Source organism: Plecotus auritus, assembly GCF_963455305.1.
Source record: "Plecotus auritus genome assembly, chromosome: 3".
Classification (NCBI taxonomy): Eukaryota; Metazoa; Chordata; class Mammalia; order Chiroptera; family Vespertilionidae; genus Plecotus; species Plecotus auritus.
In genome coordinates, this window is record NC_137772.1 from 127,777,013 (window position 1) to 127,791,314 (window position 14,302).

Genomic DNA, 14,302 nt, shown 5'->3' on the forward strand with positions numbered 1-14,302 from the left:
CCGGCACCTTCAGTATAATGTTAAAAAGGACAACAGGCAGGTAACCTGCCTGTCCCATCTTTACTTCAAGAGGAAGGATTCCATCGCTATACCATGAAGAATGATGTCTGGCCCAGGTTTCAGTAGGTGCGCCATATCAGGTTAAGGAATTCCACTCCCAATCCAGGCTTAAAAGTTTGTTGCTATTGTTGGTTAGTTATAAATGAATGCGAAATTTTTGGATTTTTTTTTCTGCATTTAATTAGATAATTGTATGGAGTTGTTTTTTTTTTCTTGTACCTATTAATGAGGTAAAGTATATTAATAAGAGATTTTTTTAAAGAAAACATACACTTACATTCCTGGAATTAAACCCAACTAGATCATGTGTGAATTTGTTTACATTAATAGATGTGGTTTACCACATTTTAATAAGGAATTTTACCTCTCAGTTCTCAGCTGAGATCGACCTCTAACTTATCTTATCATTCTGCCCCTGTTGGTTTTGACTTGAAGGTTACATTAGTATCAAACTACATTGCATAGTATCATAACATATTTTTCTTATATTCTGAAAGATCTTGTATAAAATTGGATTATAAAAAGTATTCCTTAAATGCTTGACAAAACTAGATTATAAACATCACAAGGGTCTGGTGTTCATTTTGTAAAAAAAAATATAAATAGTGGCACCACTTCTCTAATGATTGTAGGATTACACAGAAAGCTTTGGTTTTTACTTGCCAATGAGTTATTCTTCTCCAACATGTTCTTAAATCAGCAAGTCCTGTCATCTTTACTTTGAAAATACTATACACCCAGAATCTCACCTGCTAACTAGGCTCTCTGCTCCTGCCCTGGCCCCCCTCTAAGCAACAAGATTCCCTTTTAAAAGGTAAATCAGATCATATCACTTTTCTGCTCAGAATCCACCAGTGACTACCCATTTCAATCAGAAAAAAGCCAAATCATAACAATGGCCTACTAGATGACAAGGTATTCTTTTCCTGACCCAGAGGAGTTTCCCTGGAGTTCTGAAAATCAGAACTGGTCAAACTCTAGGAGCAACAAATTATTATCAAAAAACTATCCAAGTGGTGCAGACATTTGAACTTGAAATTAGTATTTATCAAAGATGACTAGACAGGTATGATAAAAACTGATATACCAGACTTGTAAACAACTAACAATCTCTTTTCAGACAGTGGACAATAGGCAACACAATAGGCAACACATGATTCTTTGAAAACGAGAAGTGAATGAGGTGAGCCATATGACAGCTGAGGCTGTCTGTTGGAGCTACATTTCAAATTATGATTCAGGGAGAGAAACCCAAGCAGAGCATGTTATTACAACTGATGAGAGAAGACAGAAATTAAAGCTAGAGATGCAAGGTGGTTGGAATTTGCAGAAAAGCATATTGGAGAAAAATCACACACAGAAAGAACTTGAATCTATAAGGGTCACTTTGTATCTTTGAACAAACACTAAGTTATGCATTTATAGGATAAGACACCATGATGAAAGAACAAATCTCAGGCCTGTAAGGTAAACATTCCAAGAGCTCATACGAAATCAGGAGATATTTAAGTTCCAACCAGTTACAGTGGAAAAATTACATGAATATACAGGGGCTTAGGTGGCAGTTCCAAAGAGTCTCATCTAGGTAATAAAGCTAAAGAAGTTCTAGAATGAAGGCTACTAGACCCACAAGTAACATCCTGCCAAAACTCAATCCTCTTTAAAAGAAAATAACAGAATCCAGATACTTAACAACAAAACATTAACAATAATCAGCATACAATAAAAATTACTAGATACTAAAAAAAAAAAACACACAAAAAACATAAAAATGTCACCTATAACCAAGAGAAATATTAGCAGATGAAAACAAACCCAGAAAGGATAGAGGAATGGGATTGTCAGAGAAGAAATTTAAAAGATTTATCATAAATATATTGAAGTATCTGAAGGAAAACATGAATATAATAAACAGAAATTGAAGAGCCACATGGTTCTTATATTATAGTTAGAAAAAATACCACTATTTTGACAGCTGCAAATCCTATACGCTAAAAACTATAAAATGTTGATAAGAGAAATTAAAGAAGACCTAAGTAAATAAGACGTACAGCATGTCCATGGATTAGAAATCTCAATACCATTAAAATGTCAAATTGCCCCCACATTTATCTATAGATTTAATGTAATCTCCATAAATATTCCATAGGCTTTTTGGAGAAATCAACAACCTGATTCTAAAATGTATATAGACATGCAAAGGTCCTATAACAACCAAAACAATATTAGGGGAAAAAAACAAGTTGGAGGATTTCAACACTTGCTATAAAGCTACTATAATTAAGACAATGTGTGATTGTGCATAAAGAAAGATATATACATGAATGGAATAAACTATAGGGTCTAGAAATACAGTCACATATATGTATAATCAATAAATTTATAACAAAAGTGCCAAGCTAATTCTATATGAAACTCATAGTGATTTTCACAAATGGTGCTAGAAAAACTAGATACTCATATGAGAAATAATCTGGACCTCATAACATGCACAAAATTGGATCATAGACTTAAATTTATAAGCTAAAACTATAAAATCCTAGAAAAAAGAGAAATCTCAGAAAATCTTGGAGTAAGTACATATTTCTTAGAGTACCAAAGCTCTAATCATGTAAAAAGAAGAGAAAAAAAAAAAAAAACTGGACCTCAACAAAATTAAAATTTTCTGCTCTTCAAAGGATACTAGTATTAGCTTTCTATTGCTATCTACACTAATAAAAGAGAAACATGCAAATTGACCATACCTCCGCTACACCCACAAGCCACGCCCACCAGCCAATCAGGAGTGGGTATGCAAATTAACCCAACCAAGATGGCAGCTGCCATGGAGCTGGAGTGAGCAGGAGGCTTGGGTTGCCCTAGCAATGGAGGAAGCCAAGCTTCCCACCCGCCCTGGCCGACCCTGGCCTCTGCTCAAGGCTACAAAGTTTCAATTATAGAAGATAAATAAATCTCAGATACCTGCTTCCAGCCAGCCCTGGCCTCCTCTTAAGGAGGCGCTGAAAAAAAAAAAGAAAAGAAAAGAAAAGAAAAAAAGGAGGGGCTGGGAGCTTGGGTCACCAGGGGTTGATCAGGCCAGGATGGGACAGCAGTTGTGGGTGATCAGGCTGGTGGGGGGCAGGGCCGTTGGGGGTAAGCAGACCAGCAGGGGGGCCAGTTGGGGGTGAGCAGGCCGTCAGTGGGGGTCAGTTGGAGGTGATCAGGACAGCAAGGAGGGGGCAGTTTTGAGTGAGCAGGCCAGCAGGGGGGCAGTTGGGGGTAAGCAGGCCAGCAGGGGAGGCAGTTGGGGGTGAGCAAGCTGGCACATGGGGAAGTTGGGGGTGATCAGGCTGGTGGGGGGGCATTTGGGGGCAAGCAGGCCGGTGGCGGAGGGCAGTTAGGGGCAAGCAGGCCGGCAGACAGAGTGGTTAGGGGCAATCAGGCAGGCAGGCAGGTGAGCAGTTAGGAGCCAGCAGTCCCAGATTGTGAGAGGGATGTCCGACTGCCAGTTTAGGCCTGATCCCTGTAAACCAGCAGTAGGACATCCTTCGAGGGGTCCCAGATTGGAGAGGGTGCAGGCTGGGCTGAGGAATAGTCCCCCCCACCCTGTGCACGAATTTCGTGCACCAGGCCACTAGTACAACATATTACCACAAATTTATCAGCTTAGAAAAATGCCACTACTAGGTACCTAAGAGAAATAAAAACACGTGTCCACCCATAAACTGTACAAAAAAAGGCTCACAGAAGCTTTACTCATAATATCCTCAAGTTGGAAATCATTGAAATGTCCCTCAACAGGTGAATGAATAAATAAATTGTGGTACAACCATACAATATAATACTACTCAGCAAGAAGAAATGAACTAATGATACATGCAGCAATACAGATGACTATCAAAATAACTATGCTGAATGAAAGAAGTCAGACAAAAATAGAATCTGCTGCTTGGTTTCATTCATACAAAATTCTAAGACAAGCACACTTAACTCACCCTGATAGAAAGTAGATCTGTGGATGCTTAGGGATGAAGAGGGTTGACTACCAAGGGAAACGAGGGAACTATGGGTGATAATGGAAATGCTCACATCATAAAATTCATAAAATTCAATGAATGTTGTAGTCACAGACTCACCAGGTCTCTTCCCCTGAGAGCTAGAACAATGATTGAAAAAGAGTGGGCCCTTGAGAATGTGAATGGGGGCACCTGTATCAATTTGAATGGATCCAAATCCCATTACCCCGAAATCCCATTCCCTCTCCTTTGCCAACAGAAGTGAACCCTCCTTCTCTCTCTCTCTCTCTCTCTCTCTCTCTCTCTCTCTCTCTCTCTCTCTCTCTCTCTCTCTCTCTCATATTCTCTCTCTCTCAATAGCCCTACACCATACTGGAGACATGACCTTTAGTGCCAGGTCCTGTTTTATTAGTAAGGTATGAAGCTAAACTAAGAGACTCCCCCCAGCCCCCCATGCAATATTTAAAAACTATATAACTTTTTCAGAGAGAGAGAGAGGAAATCTGCAGAATCTGCTCCTCACAGTCATACAGGGACCTCAGGTAGTGAAGCAGCTCTGCTGTCCTCGATGTAGAGTTGCCTCAGTTCCATAACTTCCAATGTGGCTCCAGCTGTGCCATTTCCAGCCAGCATATGGGAAGACCCAAGAAACCAGGACAAGAGGCCTACTTTTCAATGGGTAATGCAGAAATTTCCCACCTCGCTTCTACTCACATTCCACCAGTGAGGATTAAATCTCACGGCCTCATCCAGCCTCAGAGAAGCTGGGAAACATAGTCTCTGCCACAGATGTTCTTAATAAATTTTACAAGATTTTGTTTTTATTCCTAAGAAGCCTTTCCACCAGTGATCACATACTTATTTCATAAAATATTTTGTGTTAAAGAGCTAATATTTTGCTTAGAACACATTTACCCTTACCAATGCATCTTTCTTTAGATGACTCAGCAAAAATAGTAGAGTGAGTGAGTACTTCTATCCAAATATGTAACAAATCTCCTATATTTCATAATTTGCTCAACCAATCGTTTCTTAGAAAATTCTAGCAAGGTTTTCTATACATCTCTTATTCATATACATTTATATAAATTTTTGGTTTTATCATGTTATTTTCTTTATAATATTACAGCAGGAAAACAAGTGCTCCCCAAATGGTTTGGCACTTTTTGTCTTTTACTAACGAATATCAAAAGACGTTTATTGTTCAACAGCTAACAGTAGTTTTGTGAAACTTAAACAGTAGCTGACTTGAATTTTCATGTTTTTTATAAATTGCTGATAAAACTGTTGATTTTTATTCTCATACTTAGGATTTTTAGTTTTTAAAGTCTCACCAATTGTGAGATGGTTTCATATTACCACATCTTATATTTGAAGATACCATTTACACCTAGGGAAGGATTCATGATTAATTATAACAGCCTGCGGGTAATTTTGAAATTTGTTTAACCTGTCAGATCTGATCATTGTTTTAACTCATCAAGTAGCAGAAGGAAAGCTTGAACTAGCACACAGTTCAAGCAATGCCATATTGTTGTAGCTTCTGCTTACACTATTGTTATCTCAATTCCTTTTAAAAAAAAAAGTAAGAATCCTTTTAAGCCAGCATCTTATGAGAATCAGTTTAACCAAAATTAAATATAGTTCATAGATCCATTTAACCAGGGCACCTAAATGTCAATGTTTTACATTGGGCTAAAAGCAAACAAAAGAGTGAGGGCCCCAGCATTAACCCTTCTTACATGTGGCTTCCCTCCTCCAACCATTCCTCCTAGAGCCATTTCTGGTCAGTATGCCAGAATAAGGACTAGGTGTGTCAACGGCAATCCACATGTTATTATCAATAAAGCTGATTTCTTAGTACCTTTTTTTTTTTTGCCTAAAAAAAAGAAAATCACATTTTCTTCTAACATATAATTGCCTTAGTACCCTCCTGAGAAGTATATCACCACATATTGTCCATCCTTATTTCAAAGACTACTGATCTCACCTATATGCCAGAATGTAGACCTTATTTTGGCAACAGCTGAAAAACTCAAAACAGAGGGTAAATCCTGATTATTTATAAGCACTTGGGAGTCCTAACCTGGACATACTTATTGGTCAAGTGAAGGTGACAAATGCCAGCTCTGGGTCTTGAGGTAAGCCACTTAATTCCCCTTTACATGTATATGAGACACAAAGCAAGGCCTGATGCTTCTAATTCTTGGGCCATTTCCTTTGTCTCAATTTTCCTTGCTTTATCATCAGAGCCCAGCAACATTAAAAACTCCACTGCGAGCTCTGCCAGAATTTACTATATATCTAATTCATTGTCTAGCACTTTGCTTTTTTCCGCACCTAGCAAGTGAAATTCTAATGAGAACAGGAATACCTTTAACCCAACTGAAGAATGAGAGGTAAGGTGTAGGAAAGAGGAGGTGTAAGCGGGAGAGGAGGACTCTGTTCAGAAACATGGAGTGCCACTTTGAGTTCAGAGCAAAAGCAGTCCTTAGAAATTGCACCTCTGCTCAACAGATGCCTAGTACATTAAAGTCATTATTCCAAAAGATGTTCAGAACTGGTCAAGAAAAAAAGCCGTCTTAACAGGTTACAGGGAAGTCAGGCACACCCATATAACCTTCTGTTTGGCTTCACTAATCACCTCTTAGCCAAGGTAAACCAAATGTCTCAATCTGTGCTGTAAGTTTTATACTGCTATGCAGACTTCAAGTCCATTTCTTGGATTCCAGAGAATGTCTAGTATAAAAGAAAGATAAAGGCTCACTTCTGAGTCACTTCCACACACACACACACAAAAAAAGTTTTTTTTTTAAGACTGTGGATGCCTCAGAACTGGAAATCACCAGGAAACAAGGGGGCTCCAGGTGCAGTCACCCAGGGTGTGCACACACACTAAGTGGATTCATCCAAGGGGTCTGGGCATTTCTCTGCACAGCACACCACTCTCCTGTCTGTCCATGTGCTGTTTTGGCTTCCTCAGTTTTGACTCCCTCCTAATGCCAGCTTGTACTTGCCCATCATGGCAACTTTAGCCATTGCCTCATCAGCCTGACTTTTAAATCGCAGTTCTAATTGGTAACTGAAAAATTATCTTAAGTTTGTTCATTCACTCAGTCAAACATTTACTGAGTGCCTAATTTGTGCAAAGCACTATCTTGAAGGTAGAAATGCCCAGCTTAAAAACAAATCAGACTTTTGCTCCATGGACGTTAAGTTCTAAGGAATTAAAGGAAGACAGAAAAAATAGAAAGTATTTCACAAGAACAAAAACACCCCAAACAACCTGATTTTAAAATAGGCAAAGGATTGACTATTTCTCCTAAGATGATATATAAATGCCCAATAAACACCTGAAAAGATGCTCAACATCACTAATTAGTAGGGAAATGCAAATCAAAACCACCATGAGATATCACCTCATACCCATCAGAATGCTACCATTAAAAAAATTGCAAACGTTTTAATAAAAGAAAATAACAGTGTTGGTGATGATGTGGAGAAATTGAAACATATGTGTACTTTTAGTGGGAATGTAAAATAAACAACAGTTGCAGAAAATCATGTGGTAGTTCCTCAAAGAGTTAAACATAAAATCACCATATGATCCAGCAATTCCACTTCTGAGATAGTATAGCCAAAAAAAATTGAAGGATCTCAAAAAGATATTTGTTGCCCATCTTCATAGCAACATTATTCACAATTGCCCAAAGGAAGAAGCAACCCAAGTGTCCATCAACAAATAATTGGATAAACAAAATGCAGTACATACATATTAAGCCTTTTATAAAAAAGCAAATTCTGATGCATGCTTCAACATGGATGGAGCTTGAGGACATTTTGCAGAGTGAAATAAGCCAGACACAAAAAGACAAATACTCTATGATTTCACTGATATGAGGTACTTAGAATAGTCAGATTCATAGAGACAGAAAGTACAATGATGGTTACCAGGGATTGAGGGGTAGGACTTGGGGGTTGTTGTTTAAGGGGTACAAAGTTTCAGTTTTGCAAGATAAGAAGAGTTCTGTAGATTGATGGTGGTGATGGTGTACAATATGAACACATTTAATACCACTGAACAGTACAGTTAAAAATGGTTATGAGGTAAATCTGATTACCTTCTTATAATCTCACATTAAATAATAATATACATTATATTATTATTATATATTTTATCTATAGTAAATATACTAGTATATTAATAATATATATTATTTCCAGAGATGAAAAGTTCTATGGAGAAAATAAAGGCAGGTGGGATAGGGAGTGCAGGAGAGAAGGGCACTCTTAGATAGAGGAAAGGTTCCTCACCAGCCCAGAGCATGTGGGAATTAGAGTCCAGGACCTGAGGGATGACCTGAGAGTCCTGGGCTTCTTGCTGGTGGAGACACAAAAGGATAAGAGGCACACTGAGATAAATCCTGGAGCTCTCAAACCAGAGGGGTGCTACCGTGGCTGTGGTGCCTTGGAAGCACACAAACACTCCCCCATCATGCCTTTGGAGTCCTGAACAGGTAGGCAATGCCTTGGCCTTCACAGTAGGATCCATAGCCTCACCAATTTGTAAGTACAGAAATCTCTGTATTATACCTCTCCACTTAAAATGTAACTAATCCTGTCATCTGCTCCCAGCGTTGCCATTTAAATATTCTGACTGGGATTGTGGCTGTGGGTGCCTGCCAGTAACATGCCCTTGTTAAAAGTCCTAACAAATAAATCTCGTTTTTTAGCTCATATCTTCATATCAAACCACTTCCCAAATCACTGGTTACCCTCAAATCAGCTCCTACCCCTGGTCTCAGCAGTGGCTTTAGGCCATGATGGGGTGGGCACAAGTGTAAAATGCTCAGAGAACCATGCCATCCAATTCTGTATGAGCTGGTGGCACTGGATGTCAGGGCATTAATTGCATAAGTATCCTATTACTATATAAATTTAAACAACTCCCGACAGTTGAATATTATCTTTATTTTCACGTTTTTTTATCGGAAAGAAAATTCCACAAGTCTCCTTAGTAACCAACACTGGAGGTAACCATCACACTTAACATCCTATATAATAAAAGCCTAATATGCAAATAGATCGAATGGCGGAACAACCAGAATAACCAAACAACCAGTTGCTATGATGTGCGCTGACAACTAGGGGGCATGCACAGAACATGGCAGGTTTCGGCTGTAGCGGGATGGTGGATCAGGTGAGTGGGAGCGTCAGACCAAGTTGCGGTGCTGGTAGCTGTCATCGGGGCGAGCCCCTGGTGGTTACTGAAAATTCTTTGCCTCCTGCATGCCGCAGTCCCACCCGGCGCTTACACCTGGGCCAGCACTGGCCCCGCTCACACCTGCTGCTGGCGCTGGAGCCACTGCTCACACCACTGCCAGCGCCCAGCACTGGCCCCAATCACTTGGCACTGTCAGCAGGTGGGAGTGGCTGTGGTGGGAGTGGGCTGCCAGCAGACAGGGGACTAGGGGCCATGGCAGGAAGGGCCGGGCAGGGAAGCAGAGGATGGGCCGAGACCCGCCCCTGTGCCTACTGCAGCCTTGTGGTAGGATCCATAGCCTCACCAATTTATAAGTACAGAAATCTCTATATTATACCCCTCCACTTAAAATGGTAACTAATCCTGTCATCTGCTCCTTTCAAGGTGCGCGAATTCATGCACTGGGCCCCTAGTAAATAATAACAGGAAGTTAAACCAGATTAAAACTACCCCATTTTAAATAAACAATTCTGGGTAAGATATTAAGTATTATCATGTAGCAATGCTCTAAGCTTACTATTTTGATGTTTAAAGATAATGACTTTATAACATTCGTTCGTAAAAACAGAAACACAGTTTTACAATAGTTTAGTAAAAAAAATAAACCTAGATAATCAGTCATAGTAGAAACAAAGTTTAATACAGTTACATCAAATGCAACCTTTGCAAAACTACTTACATCCAAAGAATCCTCCTTCAATAGGATGAGGGCCATATTCTGTGATACCAACCGGCAGGAATATCCTAAGTAAAAGAAAGGACAACACATGTGAATTTATCATTCCTTCCATGAACTAAACGTTTTTCAATGGTTGTTTGAATTCAGGCTCCCTTCGTATATCTTTCTTATTACCACTTTAAAGCTATCGGTTCATACAGAAGAACTGGGCAAAAGTAAGGGGTAGAAAAGTAAGTTAGGTTTTGATTCTTGCAGGCAGTTTGAACAGAAATGATTGGGAAGGTCTTCAAAACTAATGGCTAAAATAAATACTTGTCCATTTTCTGCAGATTTGTCTTTATCCTTATCCTTGTATAACATTAGGATAAGCCTTGGGCTATCTAAAATAATAACAAACACATTAGGGAGACAAATAAAATCTAATGGTGCCCCTATATCAGTGGTTCTCAACCTTCCTAATGCCGTGACCCTTTAATACAGTTCCTCATGTTGTGGTGACCCCCAACCATAAAATTATTTTCGTTGCTACTTCATAACTGTATTTTTGCTACTGTTAATGAATCGTAATGTAAATATCTGTGTTTTCCGATGGTCTTAGGCTCTACAGCAGCGACCCACAGGTTGAGAACCGCTAGCAGGGTCACCTAAGACCATCGGAAAACACAGATATTTACATTACGATTCATTAACAGTAGCAAAAATACAGTTATGAAGTAGCAACGAAAATAATTTTATGGTTGGGGGTCACCACAACATGAAGAACTGTGTTAAAGGGTCGCAGCATTAGGAAGGTTGAGAACCACTGCCCTATATCAACATGAACTTGCCTATCATCATATTGAGATCCCTCATCTGCTTTTTAAAAAGCAGGTAATTCTCATAACATATTTCAAAGATATACTGTTCTACATTGAGAAAGTCACTTTCCTATCAAATGGTTAAAGCAATCTCCATTTCAAGAATTAAACCTGGGTTTTAAAAAGAAGTTTGTTTTGGAACAAAAGTCTTCCAATATTAATTCTTTTCAACAATTTCTATCACCTTTTTATATAAAGTTATCTGTATAAATGATGCAAGAGAGTCTTTTCCACTTTCCCCCCAGAAGGTGCACATATTTCCTATGAGGCTCTTTCCTCCTCGGGCTTTGCAATCCACTCCGGACAGCTAGAGACACTCTGCCACACCACACACCCAGTTAGAGCCTCTCCAGACTCCTCCCCTTCAAATCCACACACTCTGGGAGCAGGCGGCTCCAGCAAACCCCAGGATCAGAACCCTATCCCTTCTTTGCAATCACCCTCCACCCTCTCGGTGCCCCTTGATAGAGAGCTGGCATCAACATGTGATTTTCACCAATCCTCATCTCATTTTATCTCATTGAGAAAGGACAAGAAAAGATGCCTTCCACTTAGAAAACTGGCCCTCACAACCACTTCTTTCTCAGTACCTTAAGCTAACGGAGCAATGACTTACAGAAAATGAAACAAATCATCAGCACATAGAATTTCAACCTTGCAGCAAGTACATATGTGATAATCTCAAGAAAGGGCCAGCTGGTGTGGCTCAGTGGTTGAGCATTGATGTATGAACCAGGAGGTCACAGTTTGATTCCAGGTCAGGGCACATGGCCAGGTTGTGGGCTTGATCCCCAATAGGGGGCATGCAAGAAAGCCAATCAATGATTCTCATCAGAGGAAGGGAAAGGGGAAGGGGAAGGGAAGGAGGAAAAGTGGGAGGGGAAGGGAAGGAGAAAAAGTGGGAGGGGGAGGGGGAGGGGGAGGGGAAGGGGAGGGACAGGAGGAGGGGGAGGGGGAGGAGAAAGAGAAGGAGAAAGAGGAGGAGGGAGAGGAGGAGGGGGAGGAGGAGGGAGAGGAGGGGGAGGAGGAGGAGGAGGAGGAGGAGGAGGAGGGGGAGGGGGAGGAGGAGGAGGAGGAGGAGGAGGAGGAGGAGGAGGAGGAGGAGGAGGAGGAGGAGAAGGAGAAGGAGAAGGAGAAGGAGAAGGAGAAGGAGAAGGAGAAGGAGAAGGAGAAGGAGAAGGAGAAGGAGAAGGAGAAGGAGAAGAAGGAGAAGAAGAAGGAGAAGAAGAAGGAGAAGGAGGAGAAGGAGCCTTAAGCAATGCTGGTCCTAAAGCAAAGAGGGGCCAGGACTCCCCTTTGCACAACAGCTGAAATACCCTCCTCACAGGTGCTACATTTAACTAGAGAAGGAGACAGGCATTGAATAATGGACATGTTACAGCACCACTGCATGTTCATGCTCAATTCTCCTCAGCAGGTCTTTTTTCATCTTGAGGAAATCCTGCTAAAAGGCACACAATTTAATTCAAGACAGGCAAGAATTAAGAACAAGAAAAACCTTGTTGTTGTTTGTTTGTTTGTTTGTTTGTTTGTTTTGGAGGGAGACAAATATTTTTGTTTGTTTATTTGGGAATATACAAAGTATATCCTTCACTGTCATTTGGGAGGGATATTTTATAAATCACCTCAGAACACAAATTTTAAAGCAAAAAATTATGCCTTTTAACCCAACTGTTATTTTCTTAAAGCAATGCCATAAAAATATAGCCCAGGCTGTTAACAATAGTTATTTCAAGGAAATGAGGTTATTTCGCTTATTAAAACCACCACATATTATTTTAAAAATTAAAACAAACTGAATAGTTTAAAATCATAATACCACATGGGCTAATACCTGCTAAACCTCTAAAACAAAACAAACAAAAAAGAAAACATGAAACAATTTTCTATGCATTTTCAAACTCATTCATGTCTATATTTTAACAATAGTGATGAGTAAAAATGAGAACTTCCCAGCATGCCAGTAAAATTTCTGCATGGTAGGACTAAAATAATTGAACTCTTTGTTTCCTGTTAAAATTTTACAAATGTATTCCTCCTTCCTATAAAGTCTTAGATTAGGTCCAGAAGGGAGGTCTATATTTTATTTTCATACACAAAAGGGGATATTGCAACCTTAATCACTTCCCTCTATGTTAGGCTTACTCCTTCTTTATCCCCAGAGACTTCCAGCAATTTTATGCAATATGGACTGTTACAAATTTAGTATAACTGATGCAAAAGGATTTGCTGGTAGTTCTTTATTTAAACAACAGCTGCAGAAGTGAGCTGTAATTTTTAAGCCCTAGCTTGCTGCTTTATTCTATATTTTTCAATTTAAGCAAAATGCCACTTGACAACTGAAGCTGCACGAAGACATTATGGGAAAACTTGAAGTATTTTTTTAACCCATTGCAGGGAGAGGGCAATAAATAAAACCACTGACACTTTCATAAATTTTAATATAGAAAGCTAAAGGTTTCAGAGAAGTAACAGGTTGTTGGTGATGGTTTTTAAATTTGGAAAATGAAGTGAGATTTTGCTTAGAGAATTATCACACAGCACACTTGCTCTAGACAGACCATGGAAGTTTAACACAGTTAATTGTGACTTAGCTAATGTGGCAAATCAAATTATGTCAATCCAGGTTTGGAGTGCTTGATTTCTAATGTTTTTGGATAAAATGAGATCAACTCTTGGAGAAGAGCCAGGTATGAAATGTCAATCCACACTTGTAAATTGAGATCTAGTTCTTTAATCTCGCAGTCTAACAAGACGACCATAAAATGACTGAGACAGAACCTCTGGGGTTTTCACTTTTTATTACAGCCGAAACGAATGCACACTACAAAGGTCTTAGTCTTTCAACTACCTGAGTACAATCAACATTCAGAGAAATCAAAATAGTACAGTCTATGGTACTCTCTCATCTCATCTGTGAAGCCTTCCCTGTGAAGCTCCAATATTTTTCCTTCTGGGAAGTGAATATCAAGTGTGGCGATCTATGGTACTTAGAGAAGGACTTGATTTTTAAGATAATAAAATAACAATTCACACTAGAAAATATTACCAAACCAAATTTCTGTTTTTACATCAGTATCTCTTTTTCTGAGGCAAGCCCATATTATTAAAGATATCCAAATCCACTTGTTTTGGTTACAGTTTTGGAAGGATTAGGAACAATTTATCCTTCCTGACCATACATCCTAAGATCAGATTAATCAAGCTAGGCACTTTTGGGATTCCATGTGGTTCCAAACCGTCACAAACTATGTTGCTGCCTCTAAATATTTTCATGGAGAAAGTGGTCAATCATTATTTGAGTGTGAGTGTATGGAGCATATTGTCAGACACCAGTAATGGATGATAAAACTTTACTATTCCAGATGGGGCCACAGAGGCTCGGTATGGAGTCCTTAAGTCATCTGTAGAATGAAGAAGCCAAGGACTTGCCCATAGAACTGCACCT

At 39.5% G+C, this 14,302-nt stretch overlaps 1 protein-coding gene across 3 annotated transcripts in view; it reads right to left on the reverse strand.

Annotated features, from left to right (window-relative positions):
• ATP8A2 (ATPase phospholipid transporting 8A2) overlaps window positions 1-14,302 on the reverse strand; it is a 700,434-nt gene that overhangs the window by 432,923 nt on the left and 253,209 nt on the right. For all 3 annotated transcript variants that reach the window (XM_080660784.1, XM_080660782.1, XM_080660783.1), the window contains one exon: window positions 9,998-10,062. In XM_080660784.1, the coding sequence (XP_080516910.1) occupies window positions 9,998-10,062 (65 nt within the window). The remainder of the gene's footprint in view (window positions 1-9,997; window positions 10,063-14,302) is intronic.